This window comes from Stomoxys calcitrans, chromosome 1 (genome assembly GCF_963082655.1).
Source record: "Stomoxys calcitrans chromosome 1, idStoCalc2.1, whole genome shotgun sequence".
NCBI lineage: Eukaryota > Metazoa > Arthropoda > Insecta > Diptera > Muscidae > Stomoxys > Stomoxys calcitrans.
Window position 1 is genome coordinate 188,980,890 of NC_081552.1, and position 21,003 is coordinate 189,001,892.

Below are 21,003 nucleotides of genomic sequence, written 5' to 3' on the forward strand. Positions count from 1 at the left end.
TGGAACAGCGAAACGGTCGGTAGGACGGCGAAAATCCAATGGGGGGATCCAGATCGTGAGAAGACGAGGCTATTACTGAAAGGAAGTAAGAAGGTGGTCAGTATAGTTATTGGTATCATAACGGGACACATAGGACTACGAGCTCACTTATATAAAATCGATGCGGCAAGTGTGTATGGCATGCGGTGAAGATAATTGGACGTTGGAGCATTTCCTTTGTCATTGCTCGGCTTTCGCGTCTAACAGCTACCGGCATTCAGGTAGAGACACATTATCAGACATGAACCAACTTAGGGGAGTGGCATGGAAAACAATTAAGGATTTTGTAAGTAGCACGAATTCCTAACATAGATCTTCTTTTTCGAGGTTACTTTAAGTTTTTAGAGCTTGCAACAAGCCGATTACTGGTTTAGGTGTATGTCTATAGTGGCATGGGGCAGATTAATATCTGCACACTCTTATAACCTAACCTAACCTATGGGCTTAAGACCCTTAATCGGCTGATCGCTCGCTCTATATGGCACCTATATCTAAATATAGTCCAGGCTGCACCATCGGGAGGTTTAAAACAACTAACTGTTTCAAATTTCAGCGAAATCGGGTAATAATTGCGGCTTTTATGGACTTAAGACCCTAAATCGGCATATTGGTCTATATGGCAATTATATCTAAATATAGTCCGATCTGAACTATATTTAAGTCGGATGTTGGGAGGCTTAAAAAAAACAAACTGCTTCCAATTTCAGCGAAATCGAATACTAAAGGCGCCTGTTATGGGCTTAAGACACTAAACCGGCATATTGGTCTATACGGCAGATATTTGTAAATATGGTCCGATGTGGACCATATTCGGTTAGAATACCAGGGCCTCTAGTACAATTTCCTGTTTCAAAATTGAGCTGAATCGGACAAAAATTGCGGCTTTTACGGGCTTGAGACCCTAAATCGCCAGATAGGTCTATATGGGAGCTATATCCTAATATAGTCCGACTTGGCCCATTGTGGAACCTTAACTGCGTGCAGCAAAGAGGCGTGTCTGTGCAAAATTTCAGTTCAATATTTCATTTTTATACCCTACACCATAGGATGGGGGTATACAAATTTCGTCATTCTGTTTGTAGCTACTCGAAATATTCGTCTGAGACCCCATAAAGTATATATATTCTTGATCGTCGTTACATTTAATGTCCATCTAGCCATGTCCGTCCGTCCGTCAGTCTGTCGAAAGCACGCTAACTTTCGAAGGAGTAAAGCTAGCCACCTGAAATTTCGCACAAATACTTATTATTAGAGTAGGTCGGTTGTTTTGATATAGTTGCCATATAAACCGGTCTTGGGTCTTGACTTCTTGAGCCTCTAGAGGGCGCAATACTTATCCGATTGGAATGAAATTTGGCACGTGTTTTGTTATGATATCCAATAACTGTGCCAAGTATGGCGCAAATCGGTGCATAACCTGATATAGCTGCCATATGAACCGATCTGTGGACTTGACTTCTTGAGCTTCTAGAGGGCGCAATTCCTATCCGGTTTGGCTGAAAATTTGCATGACGTATTTTATTATGACTTTCAACAACTGTGCCAAATAAGGTTCAAATCTGTTCATAACCTGTTATAGCTGCCATATAAACCGATCTTGGATCTTGACTTCTTGAGCCTCTAGAGGTCGCAATTATTATCCGATTTGCCTGAAATTTTGTACGACTGATCCTTTTACGACCATAAACATACGTGTTTATTATGGTTTGAATCGGTCTATAGCCTGATACAGCTCCCATATAAATCGATGTCTCTATTTTACTTCCTGAGCCCCCAAAGAGAGCTATTCTTCTTCGAACTGGGTGTCATTTTACGCAGGTCGCCAACATATAATTTAAAAGTGGTCCAAACCGGACAATATCTTGATATCGCCCTTATAGCAGAGCAAATATTTTGTTTTATCCTATTTTGCCTAAGAAGAGATGCCGGGAAAAGAACTCGACAAATGCGATCCATGGTGGAGGGTATATAAGATTCGGCCCGGCCGAACTTAGCCCGCTTTTATTTGTTTAAAGACTGTAGCGTGATCACGATCAGAAATATATATACTTTATGGGGTCTTAGACGAATATTTTGAGTGTTACAAACGGAATGACTAAATGAATATACCCTCTAGCCTATGGCGGTGGGTATAAAAATGATTTCCAAGCATCTCGTTTACGAATGGCTGTGTTTGGTGTCACCACAATCCGATTTTAAAGGTGTGAACTGGCTAAGGGAGAATTCTAGCAACGTCGCATGACTTACAAGGCACTGGCACATTAGAGCTATTGTTCACACAATGGTCTGACAAACAAAATACGATCGGAAATTGTTAAGAAATATCCGCATGGCATTGTAAGCAGTTGGGATGCTGTGTTCACACATGACGCCTCTCAATCTAATTTCCATAAGAAAGCTATATCTAAACATTTTAACGATCGACTTGTTACATTTAAATTTAACGCCGCAAAAGCAGTAGCAATTTATGTAAATGGTATTGTTAAAATGCAAATTAAAATCATGTATACAACAGCAAGAAAATGTCCATATTGGAAGACAAATTTCTTAATTCTGTTATTGATTGGCAGTAATAAAATCGATAAACTGAGATGTAAAATGTAAGCAGAGGAATATTTTAGACCCTAACCTACTACACTGTGGCGGAAAATTTTGCATGTCTGTCTTTGACGGTGAACGCCTGGGTTCGTATGCTGTCGAAGACATGAGAAAAATTTTTCAGCGGTGGTTATTCCCTCCCAGTACTTGTGAGATAATTACTTTAGGTAATCAGCCGTGTAAAATGCTCTACTAAGTGGTGTCGCTCTGCCGTAAGCCATTCTGACTCGAAGGTCCTTATCGTTGAGATTACACTTGTATCGGATTGTACCCATTGATATGGGAGAATTTTACCTAACCGCTGCACCTCATGGGAATGTTCATGTGTAAGTTCGCAATTGTTATCTACTACTTAGGTACCACATTTCAAAAATAATTTACTGACTTAATTAGTTGGCCATGACAATATCTTCAATTTTCAATTCAGAACAATGTAAATTTTAACAAAAAATAAAAACATTGTAATTTTCATTAAAATATTTTACTTTTATTCCAACGTGATATGTGAGATGATTTTTTTGAGATATCCGCCCATGTTTGCCATTTACAACATAAAAAACTGTTTAATTGGACCACATTTTTGTTCAGTTCATTATTAAGTGATTTAATGAAAGCCCACTGTCAAAACACTTTGTGAAATGAAGGCAATCGTGAAAATGAATTTATCTTAATAGTATAGTCGAGTTATCGGAGATTTAAATGTGACAAAATACATTGGGATACAACGAGAACTAAGCAACTAAAAAACAAGTAAAAAGGCGTTAATTTCGGCCGGGCTGAACTTTGGACACCGACCACCTCGGGTATACTTTTGTCATAATCCGTTGCAAAATACATAATTTATGCCCCTATAGCAGCTTTATCGAAATATGGTACGATTTGGACCAAATTCGACACGGATATTGAGAGGTCTAATAAGTACAAGTCACTGTTCAATTCTGTAGAAGAAAATATTGGTCTTTGTGGCAGCCTTATCCAAATATAGACCGATCTGAACCATAAACGACACGGATGTCGAAAAGCCTAACATAAGTCATAATGTCAAATTTCAGTAAAATCGGATTATGAATGCGCTTTTTATGGCCCCAAAACCTTATATCGATAGATCGGTTTATATGACAGCTATATCCAAATCTGGACCGATTAGGGCCAAGTATCAGAAAAATGTCGAAGAGCCTAACACAACTCACTGTTCCAAAATTTCGGCGAAATCGGACTATAAATGCGCCTTTTATGGCCCCAAAACCTTAAATCGAGAGATCGGTCTATATGGCAGCTACATCCAAATCTGAACCGATCTGAGCCAAATTGCAGAAGAATGTCGAAATGCTTAACCTAACTCACTGTCCCACATTTCGGCGACATCGGACAATAAATGCGCCTTTTATGGCCCCAAAACCTTAAAATGAGAGATCGGCCCCTATGGCAGCTATATCCAAATCTGGACCGATCTATGCCAAATTGAAGAGGAATGTCGAACGGCCTAACACAACTCACTGTCCCAAATTTCGGCGAATTCAGACAATAAATGTGCCTTTTATGGCCCAAAACCCTAAATCGAGAGATCGGCCTATATGACAGCTATATCCAAATCTGAACCGATCTAAAAAATTGAAGAAAGACGTCGAAGGGCCTAATACAATCCACTGTCCCAATTTTCAGCAAAATAGGATACTAAATGTGGCTTTTATGGGCCTAAGATCCTAAATCGAGAGATCGGCCTATATGGCAGCTATATCTAAATTTGAACCGATCTGGGCGAAATTGAAGAAAGATGTCGAAGGGCCTAAGACAACTCACTGTCCCAAATTTCAGCAAAATAGGATACTAAATGTGGCTTTTATGGGGCCTAAGACCCTAAATCGAGAGATCGGCCTATATGGCAGCTATATCCAAATCTGAACCGATCTGAGCCAAATTGAAGAAGATGTCGAAGGTCTTAACATAACTCACTGTCCCAAATTTCAGCAAAATCGGACAATAAATGCGCCTTTTATTGGCCCAAAACCTTAAATCGAGAGATCGGCCTATATGGCAGCTATATCCAAATCTGAACCGATCTGGGCCAAATTGAAGGAGTATTTCAAGGAACCTAACACAACTTACTGTCCCAGCAAAATCGGATAATAAAAGTGGCATTTACTTGCCTATGACCCTTTAGGACAAAAACAGAATCTGTGCAAAATTTCAGCTAAATATCTCAATTTTTAAAGACTGTAGCGTGATTTCAACAGACAGACGGACGGACATGGATCATTTTAGATTTCCACGCTAATCAAGAATAAATATACTTTATAGAGTCAAAAATGGATATTTCGATGTGTTGCAAACGGAATGACAAAATGAATATACCCCCATTCTTCGGTGGGGGGGGTATAAAAAACGATTTTTATACCCACCATCATAGGATGGGCTATACTAACCTAGTCATTCCGCTTGTAACACCTTGAAAGATTGATCTAGGACCCTATAAAGTGTATATATTCTTGATCGTCACGACATTCTGAGTAGACCTAGCCATGTCCGTCCGTCCGTCTGTCGAACGCGTAAAGCTAGTCGCTTAAAATTTTGCACTGATACTTAATATTGATGTAGGTCGTTGGGGATTGCAAATGGGGCATATCGGTTCAGATTTGGATATAGCTCCCATATAAAGCGATCCCCCGATTTGGCTTCTTGAGCCTCTGGAAGCAGAAATTTTGGTCCGATTTGGCTGAATATTTGCATGTCGTGCTCTGTTATGACTTCCAACAACATTGTCAAGTATGGTCCGAATCGGTCTCAAACCTAATATAGCTCTCATATAAACCGATCTCCCGATTTTTCTTCTGGAGCCCCTATAAGCCGCAGGTTTCATCCGATTTGCCTGAAATTTTTCACGCTGTGTTCTGTTATGACTTCAAACTACATTGCTGAGTATGGTCAGAATGGGTCTATTACCTGATATAACACCCATATAAACCGATCTCCCGATTTGACTTCTTGAGCCCTTGGTCGACGCAGTTTAACCTGATATATAACTCCCATATAAACCGATCTCCCGATTTGACTTCTTGAGCTCCTGGTCGACGCAGTTTTCGTCCGATTTGGCTGAAATTTTGCACGTTGTGTTCCGTTATGACTTTGAACAACATTGCTAAGTATGGCCTGGATCGATCTATAACCTGATATAGCTCCCATATAAATTGATCTCGGATTTGGCTGAATATTTGCAAGTCGTGCTCTATTTTGAATTCCAACAACATTGTCAAGTATGTTCCGAATCAGTCTATAACCTGATATAGCTCCCATATAAACCGACCTTCCGATTTGATTTCTTGAGCCCCTGGAAGCCGCAATTTACGTCCGATTTGGCTGAAATTTTGCACGTTGTGTTCTGTTATGACTATCAACTGCTGTGTGAAGTACGGTCTAAATCGTTATTGCTCAAATATTAACCGATCCACCGATTTGAATTATTTTACTCTTACAAGCCACAATTTTGGTCCGATTTGGCTGAACTTGTTATGTGAACATGAACATGTTATGTGTTATGTTTTGACTTTCAACACTTGTGCTCAGTACGGTTCAAATCGCTCTATAACCTAATATAGCTCCCATACAAACTTCTCCCGAGCCCCCATAATGTGGAATAAAATTATGCCCTTCAACTAAATTTATTTCGTATAAATTTTCGGGTCAAGATTCGGCCCGGCCGAATTTAGCACGCTTTTACTTTTTTTTCTGTCAAATACCAAATATTTCTTAAAATCTCAACTTTTGCGGTACACCCTTATAAACTAGTTTACATATGTGTTGCTCATCTGGTAGCGTACACATCACTGAATTAATATTGAGTGTTGACTTTATCCTGCAATGGCTACTGTGTTCAGCCAATTACTAGCGCAACCTCAAGCTACAGTTGATCATCAATGCCGTTGTCGTGCGGTTTACATTAACGCCAAGTGTATACTAGAAGACTGTTGACTTTTTTTCTTTGCATTTTATTTTATTTTATTGATGGGGGTATTAGATAGGCTTGGCTTAGATTAACTTGTAAATTTGTTCCACTTGCACTTAAGTGTAGATGTGAGTAGAGTTTAAACAATGTTTAAACCAGTCGCCCATTCTCAGAGTGCGAATTATAAATTTAAATAAATATGCAGTGGTGCAAAATGCGGCACGCCTGGGAGGATATCACCTTAATGGTGATCATATTACTTTGCCTGATTTGGCTTTGTTGGTATAAAATTACTAATGGTCTGTGTTATTTGACAAGCTGGCGGATTTAAATAAACAAAACGCACCTTCCGCTAAATGCATTGTAATTTAACGTTGACCAACATTACATCCGAAAAAAAAAATTAAATATCAACGAAACAATCAAGAAAAGAAGTAAAAGGGCTCACGAAACCAAACCGGGACATCGGTTTATATGGGAGCTATATCAGGTTATAGACCGACTTGGGCCGTACTAAACAGAGTTGTTGAAAGTCATAAAAAAACACTGCATGCTTAATTTCAACCAAATCGGATAAAAATAGCGGCTTATAAGGGCTCGGGAAATCAAACCGGGACATCGGTTTATATGGGAGCTTTATCGGCCAAATCGGACAAAAATTGCGGCTTGTAAGGCCTCATGAAGTCAAATCGGGAGATCAGTTTATATGGCTATATCAGGTGAATGACCAATTTGGACCGTACTAGGCAGAGTTGTTGAAAGTCATAACAGAACACTATGTGGAAAATGTTCAGCCAAATCGGACAAAAATTGCGGCTTTCAGGGGCTCAAGTAGTCAATTTGGGAGATCGGTTTTTATGGGAGGTATATCTAAATCTGAACCGATATGGTACATTTGCAATCCTCAAGGACCTACAATATATCAATACTTAGTATCTGTGCAAAATTTCAAGCGGCTGGCTGCGTTCGATCGCTAACATGATTTCGAAAGACGGACGGACGGGCGGACTAGATCGACTCAGAACGTCCAGACGATCAAGAATATATTGGGTTGCCCAAAAAGTAATTGCGAATTTTTCATATAGTCGGCGTTGACAAATTTTTTCACAGCTTGTGACTCTGTAATTGCATTCTTTCTTCTGTCAGTTATCAGCTGTTACTTTTAGCTTGCTTTACTTTACTTTCTTTTAAAAAATCCGCAATTACTTTTTGGGCAAGGCGAATATCTCGAGGTGTTACAAACGGAATGATTAGATTAGGATACCCCCATCCTATGGTGGTTGGTATAAAAAAATTGATTAATATATCCAAGTTGGTGGGTATCCACCACGGTCGAACTTAACACATTTTTACTTGTATTGTCCTTAAGCAGTTTCAGTTCGAAGATGGGCTATATCGGACTATATCTTGGCTCTTCAATTGGATATCAAATTCGTTTTTTTTCTCTCAAGTACCTTTCGTTTGAGCTCTATATTGTCGTGATTGGTCTATATACCCATTTGGCGGGTTTTGAACGGCGCCTGAGGCACCCGGCCCCAACAATAGAATCCATGTATTGTTTCGACTGAGAGTGCAAAAAAATTTCGAACGAATCGCATTACCAATCTCCGAGATCTGGTGATTTTGGATATCAAATTCGTGATGCACTCCCAAATCCAATTAATGCGATCCCCATATTGCCATGGTCAGTAAATAAGAAATGTTTGAAAGGTGTTTTGGGGCTGTACTTTCGTGGTAAGGGGGAGCGTCCGCCCCCTCCCGATATCAAAAAATTATATAGCCATTGTTTCCTTCCAGAAAAACCTACACAATCTGTGAAAATTTCAAAGTAATCGGTTCGGCCGTTGCTGAGTCTATATGGAAAAAACAAACAAACCGACAGACAAACAAACAAACACAAATTCAGTGAATTGGGCGCAATGATTTGTGTTAACATCCCCGACATCCGTGCTGAATATGGTCCAGGTCGGTCTATATCTTAAGAGTTTGGACTCATTACCGGGACTATTATCGAAATTCGTGTCGCACATAGTTTAAATCGGTCTATATCGCAATATAGCCTCCATATTGACCGATTCCCGATGTAAGGTCTCAGACCTATAAAAACCGCATTTATTGCCCGTTTTAGCTTAAATTTTTCGCAGTCAGCTGTTTTCGTCACTTTGATATCCGTGTTTAGTATAGTTTATAAAGGTCTTTTTGTTGGGTATAGCCTCCATATAGACCGATCTACCGATTGACGGTCTTTCATCCAAAAATAGTGTTTTTTAGACGATTTGTTGAAATAAAGTAAAGAGAGATCTTAAACACCTACATATCCTTTTCGAATATTGTGCAGATTGGATCATATTTGAATAAAGCTGCTATATATATATATATAGCGATCTCCCGATTTAGAACTTGACCTCGTGCGATATAAGACTCATTTATTATTAGATGGATTGCATTTTGGCGGCTGTCTTGAAAATTGAGGAGGCTTTCAGGCTTTCAATGATATGGCGATTGGGGCGATAGTCGCCACACTGGACCGCACGGGGATTCACCCCTAAATCTCCCAATGGACAATGCATTAATAATATGCAGTATTATTAATGCGAACCTGGGAGATAGTGTGGTCAGAAAACGGATGACAAGAGGAATGTCTCAAGGAAACACTCCTCCTTCTATGGAACCTCGTGATAAATGAAATCCGGATGGATATCAGTGGGGACGGCACGAGGATTATCGCTTATGCGGACGACGTCGTGTTGCTGATCCGAGGTAAGTTTCTGTCGACGATCAGCGCGATCATAGAAGGGTCACTTACGTAGTTATCGCGATGGGCTACCAGAAATGGGTTGAGGACCAACCCAGGGAAGACGGAGCTGGTGCTCTTTACGCGTAGATATAAGAAACCGGAGTTCAGATACCCGTCCTTGGAAGGGGTCACACTGCGGCTGTCGAAGGAGGCGAAGTACCCAGGCATAGTCCACGATACGAAACTGTCCTGGAAGAGGAACAACGAGGAAAGAAGCCGTAAGGCACTGCGGGCTTTTTACTCCCGCAGGAGGATGTTCGGTAGGAAATGGGGGGTGACTCCCAGAATGATTTATTGGACGTATACGGCCGTCGTGAAACCAGTACTGGCCTATGGAGCACTGGCATGGTGGAATGCCGTAGGAAAGAGGACGCGTGTGAGGGGTTCGAGAAGGTCCAGAGACTGGCCTGCGTCGGTATCACAGGGGCACTGAGAGCAGTACCGCAGGCTGATCTGGAGGCGATGCTGGTTATGCAGCCCATTGGGCCCTATATTTGAACTGCGCCACCGGGGTCGCGCTTAGACTGAGGGAGCGCGGCATGTTGAGGGAGGATGGTTGCGGCCACAGTTCGATTCGGGGTGTTATGGATACGGAGGGAAGACTGAGGAGGATCTCCGACTATCTGGCATCGGTGCCGACTGGAGTCAGGTCATTCGCTATTTGATTTTCCGCGAGGGACGAATGGAGGGCAAATGGTTTACATAAGGAAAATGAGACCTCGATCTACACAGATGGCTCCAAGATGGAGTCAGGGACTGGATTGGGGGTCTACTGTGATGCACTCGATATCAGTATGTCTCTGAGACTGCCGGACGAGTGTACGGTCTTTCAGGCAGAGGTCTGTGCCATTGCAGTGGCCGCAAGAGAAATTCTGGTAAGAATCTTACCGCCCAGAGCTTTGGGGTCGAGAATGGTGAAGTCGAGATGCGTGGCGGATTGTTTGGAATCCCTGGATAGGCTCCGGGCTCACGATGTGACGCTGACATGGGTTCCTGGACATGTGGGGATTCCAGAAAATGAGAGGGCGACGAGTGCGCCGGGAGGGGTTCGTCTGCGCCGGGCGGACCAGTCATCGGTCTTGCCTACGTGCCATTTGTCGAGCTACTCAACACAGTAGATGGGATGGCCAGAGCGGCGTCGGTGGCGAGGTGGGACTCGGTAGATGGTTGCCGGACTGCAAGGGCGCTAAGGCCGGTCATCGACCGGAGGAAGACGAGGGAGTTGCTGGCTTTTGATAAGAGGTTGACAGGGGTCATAACCGGACACTGTGCCATAGGCCGCATGGCGCCGCGCATGAGGATACCGCACAATGACTTCTTTAGGAGTTGCCCCGACGAGGATTAGGAGGAGACTATTGAGCACTTGTTGTGTTCCTGTCCGGGTCTGCAGAAAAATAGGCTCTCCTTTCTGGGGAGAAGTTTCTTCTTCTGTTATCTGGCTGAACTTGCAAACGTACCTCTGGTATGTCTCCTGAGGGAACAGGATGGTTCCGACGGGGGGATACCACAAGCTCCGGAGTAGGTAGATCCGTGCTTGCGTAGGGACAGGCGGTTCTTCACCCCCCGCTCGGATTCTCCACTGCTCCTGTATTTTTCTTTTATTCGTGTATAACCTCTAGTACGAGGTCTCACATTTTCTTTCTCTTCCCTTTTTTCGCTCTAGGGTACCACAGTGGGCCAAACTGGCCTCCGAGTGAACTCACCTTTGGTAAGCAACCCATTCAACCTAACCTATTATCAGATTTTGCTAAAATTCGGAACAGTGATTTGTGAAGAGTTTGTTTCAGTTCGTACCACATTTCGTTATAGCTACTATAGCTTAAGAAATGTGAATTCTTCGATCGGATTTTAATGAAATGTTGTTGATATATACCCAAGGTGGTGGGAATTCAAGTTCGAACCTTATGCCTTATTGTTTGTTTGGTATAAAATACAAAAAACCTGGACACACTGAGCAACAGCGAGAGCAGTTGCTAGCGTTCGAAGCCATCAATACAACTTCCAACAGATGCACAGAATCATGTGTACCACGGAAGTAGTGTTATTGTCGCAGAAAAAAGTCTGTCAATTCACAAAAAAGACATGCATTGGGAAAAAGTACAGCTAATAGACAGGGTTGTCGAGCGTGGTAATTGTATCAAAGAGGCGTTTTCGCAATAAATTCGATTCAAATGCAACATACCAACGCACGGCCCTTGAAGCCATCACACCTTATTTGGTTGAAAAGTCTTCTAACCAAAGACGAATCGCGTCTCATAGTGGTTGGTGTGTGTTGCAATCTCTGGCTTTCCTTTTCATTCTCCGATCATTGAGCTCGTCTCGAAAGAGAAACAAACGAAAAATTCTTTCTTCTAAGGATATTTTGCCTTAAAAAATTTAAAAACAAGACTACCTTAAACTTAATTTTTAAATGGCATTGCAGCTGTTTAAGTTCACATAACACAAAGTGTTGCCTATAAATTTACTTTCTTGAAGGAAAAATTTGCTAGTATGTGTAAAATTACCCACTAGCCACAGATTTATGTTGCAATATTTAAAACACAGATTTAGAATGTCTTATATTTACTGGTGTATAGAAACATAGAACATTCTATTTTGCTTGGTACAAAAATACGTAGTATTTATTATTATTTTTTTCTATTCTGATTCTCAAGAAGCATGACTTATATGGCTGACCTACTTTGTGCATGATTGTTTCTCGCGATCAAATCAAATAAACATCTAATTAAGTCTATCATTCAGAGCATTGCAACAGTTTCATTTCCATGTAACAAAGATACAGGCATTATTAAAACGGAAAGTCAATATCAACTTACAAGACTTTTATAAAATGTTGCAAGGAAAAACAAAAATCAAAAAATTAGTTACGCAACATGACCAACAACCATTGAAACTGGTAGCTGCACTAAGTAAAGTCTTGTTCTGTAACCACTTGCTAAAATATACCCCATCGTATAGATTGGCCAATAGTCGAAATCTCGGTGGTCGGTCATTAACCAGTCAACGGAAAAATAAACAAGAAGTTTAAGTTCAACCAACTAGGCACACGACGTATGTGCGAATACGAGGATAGTTGCCATCACCATTAGTCTGGGCCCCCAGAACCCTCCTCTGCATATCCGTCCTCTTCGCTGGCCCCTAGCTTGGAAACAGACAACACACTTTCAGACATGTGTGGTGGTTAAACGAATAATTGATTTGATTTTGACTTCTAAAGACATCTACCGGAATTGGTGGAATTTTTTGGCATTGCTTGGTGGTTTGGCAGAATATTGGCCAAAACACTCCCCACTCCCCTCAGAAAAATACTCGAAATAAACATGTTGTTGTTTTAAGCATTTAGGCAATAGCCTGAATGACACCACCAGTAGACATCTCTTACCCTGCCTGACTGTAATGCTGCTCATCAAGAAATCTATGGAAACATGTTTTCCAACCGCAATTGGCCATATTTTAAGTTGTTTTAAAATTCTGCATTTTCATGAAAATGCTGTTTAACTAGTATTTTGTTTTAGCCAAGCTAAACAAAGCACCCCCTTGCCTCGGCCATATTATGGCTCGATTTCGCTTATATCGTGTCTAAATGTGTGTGATTAGTGCTAAATACAAATACTAAAAGAAGTTTTCGGGCGGACGTATGGACAGACAGACAAGCAATCTGACTGTTAGAGTGAGAGACATATACTTAAAAACGGCCTTATGAAGGCAGCCTGCTGGTTATGTTACATTGCAATCGATGCATAGGCGTAGTTGAAATGTGGCAAATGGGAATCCCTCCACACAAGATCGAGAAGCCTGACATAGGTCACTGCGGCAGCGAAATCAGATAATAAATGTGGCTTTAAAGGGGCTAAGAACTTAAATTGGCAGATCGGTCTATAGGGGAGTATATATCAAGATATATTCCCATATAGCCCATCTATGAACTCTTTCTACCTATGAACAAACAAGTTAGAGCGTGCTAAGTTCGGCCGGGCCGAAACTTATATACCCTCCACCATAGATAGCATTTGTCGAGTTCTTTGCGCGGTATCTCTTTATAGGCAAACAAAGGACAATGAATAAGAACTGTTGTGCTATTTTAGCTTTATCAAGTTATAGTCCGATTCGGACCATAAATGTATTGAATGTTGAAGACCATAGTAGAAGTCATTGTGTAATATTTCAGTCCATTCGGATAAACGTTGTGCCTTGTAGGGGCTCAAGAAGCAAAATCGGGAGATCGGTTTATATGGGAGCTGTATCAAGCTACAGATCGATTCAGACCATACTGGATACGTATGTTAAAGGTCATGAGAGAAGTCGTTGTACAAAGTTTCTGCCAAATCTGATGAGAATTGCGCCCTCTAGAGGCTTAAGAAGTCAAGATCGAAGATCGCTTTATATATGGCCGCTATATCAGTTTATGAACCGATTTAAACCATACTTAGCACAATTTCTTGGAAGTGATACCAAAACACCTCGTGTAACATTACAGCCAAATCGGATAAGAATTGCGCACTCTATATCAGTTTATGAACCGATTTAAACCATACTTAGCACAATTTCTTGGAAGTGATACCAAAACACCTCGTGTAACATTACAGCCAAATCGGATAAGAATTGCGCACTCTAAAAGCTGAAGAAGTCAAGATCCATGATCGGGTTCATATGGCAGCTAGATCAGGTTATGCACCGATTTTGACAATACTTAGCACAGTTGTTGGAAGTGATACCAAAACACCACGTGCAAAATCGAAGAGAATTGCGCCCTCTAGAGGTTTAAGAAGTCAAGATCTATGATAGGTTTATAAGGCAGCTACATCAAAATATGGACCGATTTGGCCCATTTATAATCAACCTACACTAATAAAAAGTAGCGTGATTTCGACAAACGGACGGACAGACGGACATGGCTAAATCGACTTAAAATGTCATGACGATCAAGTATATATATACTTTATTAGGTCTTAGACGCATATGTCGAGGCGTTACAAACAGAATGACGAAATTGGTATACCCCCATCCTATGGTGCAGGGTATAAAAGCAGGTAAAAGCGTGCTAAGTTCGGCCGGGCCGAATCTTAGAAACACACCACCATGGATTCTTCTAAAAAATTTATGCAAAATAAATGTATAATTTTTCAAGTTTTTTGCCTGTTAGGGCGAAGATCATTAAATTCTACAATTTTAATTTGTTTCTCTTTCGAGACGAGCTTAATGATCGGAGATGCAAATGCAAAAGAAAAGCCAAAGATAGCAACACACACCAACCACTATGGGATGCGTTTCGTCTTTGGTTGGAAGACTTTTCAACCATATTAGGTGTGATGGCTTCGAGGGCCGTGCGTTGGTATGCCAAATCAGTCAAAAATTGCAGCTTGTAAGGGCTAAAGAAGTCAAATCGGGAGATGGGTTTATATGGAAGCTATATCACGTTAAAACCCGATTTGGGCCGTACTTAGCATAGTTGTTAGAAGTCATAACAAAACACTACATGCTTAATTTCAGCCAAATCGGTCAAAAATTGTGGCTTGTAAGGGCTAAAGAAGTCAAATCGGGAGTGGGTTTATATGGAAGCTATATCAGGTTATAGACCGATTTGGATCGTATTTGGCATATTTCTTGAAAGTTATAACAGAACACAACATGCTAAATTTCAGCAAAATCGGACAAAAATTGCGTCTTCCAGGGGCTCAAAAAGGGAAATCGGGAGATCGGTTTATATGGGAGCTGTATCCAAATCTGATCCGATATGGCCCATTTGCTATCCCCAACGTCCAACATTGATATTTAATATCTGTGCATAATTTGTAGCGGCTAGCTCTACGCTTTCGACCGCTATCGTGATTTCGGCAGACGAACATGGCTAGATCGACTCAGATGGTCGAGACGACCACGAATATATATACATTATGGGGTCGCAGATCAATATTTCGAGGTTTTACAAACGGAATGACTAGATTAGTATACCGCCATCGGATGGTGGTGGGTATACAAATTTGATAATTTTCAAGTTGAGTTTTGGACAGGCATAAACCAAACTTACCGTCTATATACGGTTATATGAAAAAAAAAAAAAAAATAGGGACATCGGAAAGACGTACAAATAAAGGATTCTAAAGCGCAGAGCTATTGTTGATCAGTGGTTTATACCAATTTGTAATGCATGTAGACTGCAAAACAGCTTCCGTTACGAAAATGTTAAGCATGTGATGTTTGTTCAATTTGTTTGGTATTTTAAGCATACTATCAACATTTAACGTAATAGGGACACTTCTGGTTTTTAAACGAAAAACTACCAAATTAGAAAAAGGAAAACAAGTTTTGAGTTACAATTGCAGTTAAATTGTGTTCTAACAGCTTTTTAGTAACTTAATGATCTCTTGTTCTTAATAGGGACTTGGATCACCCTAGGCATTGTGTCGATTCAGTTCTGGCGAGCCGAAACTGGAATAATTACCTATGAAGCTTAAATGAGTAACAAAAATTCATCTGTACTGGACTGACGTATTCCCCTTATTTGAGTTTTAATGATGTTTCAAAAATGTTGAATCGAATATAGATTCGGAAACTTTGGGGTCCACCCCAGAACAGATATTGTATTGCTGCTATACCAAGATTGTCTGTATTAAGACGTGTGCTTAATGCTATTGTCCAGTAAGAATACAATTATGTAGAAATTTTATGATGATCTCATCCCTATTTGGGCTATTAATAATGCTTTTTTTTCTCCATTTTTCTTTTAGCCAAATGAAAATATGAAATACATATATTCATTCATATTTTTAAATGAAATTTGAAATATGAAAATCTGTTTTGATCAGATAGACATTTATTCATAAATTTTCAAATATTAAAGTTCTTCGAAGTATTGAAGTTAAAGCTGTGATATTTACCAAAGTTTTTTTGTTTAGACGAGGAAAAAATTAATTTTTTCGGATCGGTTTCTGGGTATGCATTTTACAGCATTTTAGAAACTGTAAGCAATTAAGCCACTTTCCGATAATAATTTACCATGCTGAGTAGCTAGTAGTAGCCTAGGTTAGTAAGTGGAAAACTTCAATTACTAAAATATATTTGACCTAAAACCTTGTTTTTACATTTCTACGAAGAACGAAGAACAGCTTTTTATTCACTTTAAGTAAACGCTTTTAATGAATTTTCTAAATTTTTCATACGAATTACTTTACTGTTGAAGGCCAGACGTTAGCATGTCCACCTATGAGGTTGAACGCCTGGGTTCGAATCCTGGCGAGACCACCAGAAAAAATGTTCACCGGTGGTTTTCCCCTCCTAATGCTGGCAACATTTGTGAGGTACTGTGCCATGTAAAACTTCTCTTCACAGAGCTATCGCACTGCGGCACGCCGTTCGGACTCGGCTATAAAAAGAAGACCCCTTATCATTGAGCTTAAAAAAACTTAAATCGGACTGCACTCATTGATATGTGAGAAGTTTGCCCCTGTTCCCTAGTGGAATGTTCATTGGGCAAAATTTGCATTTGCACTTTACTGTTCCTAGTACTTTGCACAACCTAGATTGGACTTTTTGTAGCAAAGGTGCTTTCTTGTGAAATATCAGTACTAATTTGATATATTCGTAACGCGAGTTGTTTTGCAGAATATATTATTTAAAAAAAAAATGCTGTAAACCATTAATCTAGCTCACATTCTAAGTGATTTGGAATCCTTTTAAATGTCTGTACGCTGTCATTATTTTTTTTCACCTAACTGTATATGGTACATGTTTTGGAATACGAGAGTTTAGTATACGTTTAATGCAATTTCATAAACAAAATTTTGACATATGAAACATCAAAAATCTGTTTTCCTTTTCCGCCCATAGTGAGCCATCCCACCGCCAAAACCGCCTTAAATAGGCATATTGGATGAAGAACACAATTTGGGATTCAAATTAAAAATATTCGGGAGTATATTACGAAAATGGTCTGGATGGCGCAATATGCTATATAATTTGTTGATATCGAAAGGGAAGCGAATCCTGCCTCTAACCCCAAAGCATTACTCAAAGATAAAGTGGACCGATCGGGACATTGTGAAATTCAAATGAAAGGAATCGGAGAGTAGAGTACGATATTGATATTAAAAATTGTGTCCAAGTAATCAGGGCAATATGGTGGCGATGGCCGCCTCAATCCCAAAACCATACATATTTACTGACGATATAGGGCTTAAATGAAAAGTATTGGGAGTAGAACACGAATCCGATATCCATATTTAAGGCGAAATGTGTGAGGGGTCATTTCACCCCCAAACAGCACTCCTAATTACTCTTATTTTCAAAAACTCTAGATCTCAAAGATGGTGGTGAGAATCAAGTCCACATTTATCGGCTAAGATACCATAGGATATTAGCCGATTTGTTCCTCCTTTCAAAGGATTCTAAAGAAATACATTTTAAGTGTACGGCACTTTAATGCCACTCCTACGTCAATGCTCAAATATAATATTAACTCTTTTTTTGTGCCCCCATCACATTTGTTTCTAGTCACCATTCATTTGCTACTGTTACAGGGGCCAATATTGTTGCGGCTGTTCTCTTGCTGTACGAGTGAGTATGTTGTTGTTAACGTATGGCATGCAACCAACTACAATATCAACGAGCTAGTGTTGTGCAGCGATATTCTATTACAGGGCAATATTGTATTATTAAACAAATATTTTATGGTATAGCTGTATTTGTTAAACGCTTTTGCACTGGAAGGAATTTTTTTATTCAAAATATTGATCTCAAATCCAAATCTCGAACGCCACACTAAGTCGATGTTTTGATGCTTAAAATAAGTCGATATTTTACATGATTTTTAGGTTTAAGTTTACAAAAAAAAAACAAAAACTATCGATATGCGATCCCATAATCTACATATGTTCATTATCTAGTCATCTTTGCTCGTACGTAATTTCGGAGCTGGTGCAAAACTACCATCTTTAAAATTTGAAGATACTATTTTCTGTCGAGTTTAGTATGAGGATGAAGACATACAAATCTAGTCATTTTGTCAATGAAACTTCAAGTTAACGACTTGCGACCGTTGTTCCCTTTGAAATGATAGGGACCAGTTCCAATACTCTACTACCTGTGATATCTCTGCAAAATTTAAAGCGGATAGTCTAAGATTTGGCAATTGGCTGAGGATTTCAACTGGATCATATGACTTTATATTTAGGAAGTTCTTTCATTCAAGCTGATACTCCGATTTGTCTTTCTGGGGTTATGAAAACCCCAAGTATTGTATTATTCCATTGGGTTCAATATTCATTTGACCTTCAATACCTACACAAAAGATGTTGAAGATATATAGAGACAATACAACAACTAAGCTAACTTGCGTAAATGTTTCTTTTTAACTATTCATTCCGGCTGAATTTGATGCGCTGTAAGTGAATAATAGCTTCGAATGATTTTATTGTTTTATTATATGCAATTAAAATATTTAAAAAGAACCAGCTTTCTGTAGAGGATTCCGAAAGGGATTAAGAAATACTAGATAATAAAATGTGCAATATAATAATGTCTAATTAAATACAGTTAAGCAACGTAGAACTAATATTGACAACCGCTAATAAAAAAATGTGACAAAATATGGACGAACAAACACTATATAATGACATCTGCTATAAGCTAATAAACTTGCCAATTACTTTCATAGCAGCAACTTGAAAATTTACTGTATGGACTGTGCAATATTTTGAAACATTCCGTAACTATTGAAGAGATGCCGATTCTTTCCAAATTCTTCTTCTTATACCACCATTTGCATTTCAATATAGTCATTCCGTTTGTAGTACATTATTCTGCACTTGAAGTCGTTCCAGCAATGAACGAACTTTCGAACGAATAAAGCAAATAATTCTTATTTATGTAGGCCTCTGATATCTTTATATACCAATCTTTCCCATATAAACCAATCTTTCAATTTGACTTCTTGAAGCCTCTGGCATTGAAAGAAACATTTTTTTCGCAATAAATTCACAAAAAATGTTCACAAGGCTTTCTAGTTATTTGTAATATCTCATGACTTCACCATAAAAACTGTACTTACTATTGCTAAGTTTGATTCCTTTAGATATAAGCATCGACCACGGTGTGGGACGATTTCGTGTGAATACCTCTCTGCTTGTTGTTTCTGAATGACGGCGTTGTGTCGCCGATTCGCTTGTTGTCCTCGTTGTGGATGTTGCAATTGTGGGTGTTATTTCGGCAGGATATAAGGATTCTGTTATGACACCACGATTGTGGCCATTTGCCATAGGCGGTGGAATGCCCAGACAATGAAATATGCGATCTCTTGCCGAGCGTCCATATCGTAGATAGTATTTTTTTAAGCCCATTATTTAAATCTGTAAGTAAAGCGGAACCACAGGAATAATAATTATAATATGGAAGCCAATTAATATCTCTTAGTTAATCTCCTTACAGCTATGATGTTATAATTGTGGATTTAAAAAAAATTATTTCTAATACTCGTAGCTTATTAAAAGTTATTAGATTTTCACACTTCATAGGGATTACTCCGAATAAAGGTTGTTGCGTTTAACTGATAATTAATAAGATAAGACAATTAGAATGTTTACCTCCTAGTCAGAATAAGGTCAAAGTAGTCGTTGGCACATTCCTTCTTGTCTCCTTTCTTGTGTACGGGACACAGTGTGCTGAGGTTCCAATCATTGGGTATGCGTTCTTCTTGCCAGATTGCGCAGATAAGATGATAGTCGTGACCCGACTAAAGAACAAGAAGGCAGCAGGAGCCGACGGGTTACCCGCTGAACTATTTAAGACTGGAGGCGACATGCTGATAAGGCGTTTGCATCAGCTTATCTGCGCAATCCCGTCGGCTCCTGCTGCCTTCTTGTTCTTTAGTCGGATTACGACTAGCTTATCTGCGCAATCTGGCAAGAAGAACGCATACCCGATGATTGGAACCTCAGCATACTGTGTCCCGTACATAAGAAAGGAGACAAGACGGAATGTGCCAACTACAGAGGAATAAGTCTCCTCCCCATCGCATACAAGATACTCTCGAGCGTACTGTGTGAAAGATTAAAACCTATCGACAGACGAAGATTACACTATACAAGACACTGATACCACCCGTGCTGTTATGTGGTTCTGAAGCATGGGTACTTGTGAAAGCAAATGAGGCAGTGCTTTGAGAGAAAGATTCTTAGTAAAATATATGGACCAGTTTGCATTAGTGGAGAATATAAGCGACGTATGAACCACGAGCTGTATGACGACGATAGCATAGTTACACGCATCAAAATACAACGGCTGCGTTGGCTAGGTCATGTTGTCAGAATGGATGAAGAAGCTCCAGCAAAGAAGTCTTTTGAAGGCAAACACGGTGGTACACGCAAACCGGGAAGACCAAAAGCCCGATGGAAAGATCAAGTGGTGGGAGACACCTCGAAGCTTGGTGTCAGAGATTTTGGAATGAGCGCAGAAGATCAAGGCGCATGGAACGCTATTCTAAGTTCGGCTAGTGGAACAAATATTCTGTCATAGGCAATTAAAGTAAAGTAAAGTAAATTAAAACAATTAGAGAAGTTTGCCCCTGTTCCTTAATAGAACAGGGGCAAACTAATTGTGCGCATTTGCAGACAATTAAATTATTATAAAATTTTTA

The 21,003-nt window shown here is 39.8% G+C and overlaps 1 protein-coding gene across 5 annotated transcripts in view; it reads right to left on the minus strand.

Moving 5' to 3' along the window:
- The window catches only part of LOC106090959 (scavenger receptor class B member 1), a 201,685-nt gene that overhangs the window by 79,990 nt on the left and 100,692 nt on the right, over positions 1-21,003 (minus strand). For all 5 annotated transcript variants that reach the window (XR_009396899.1, XM_059361883.1, XM_059361877.1 and 2 more), the window contains one exon: positions 19,420-19,717. Coding sequence is in view for 4 of the 5 variants with exons in the window: in XM_059361883.1 (XP_059217866.1) it covers positions 19,420-19,708 (289 nt within the window). In the remaining variant the exon portion in view is untranslated. The remainder of the gene's footprint in view (positions 1-19,419; positions 19,718-21,003) is intronic.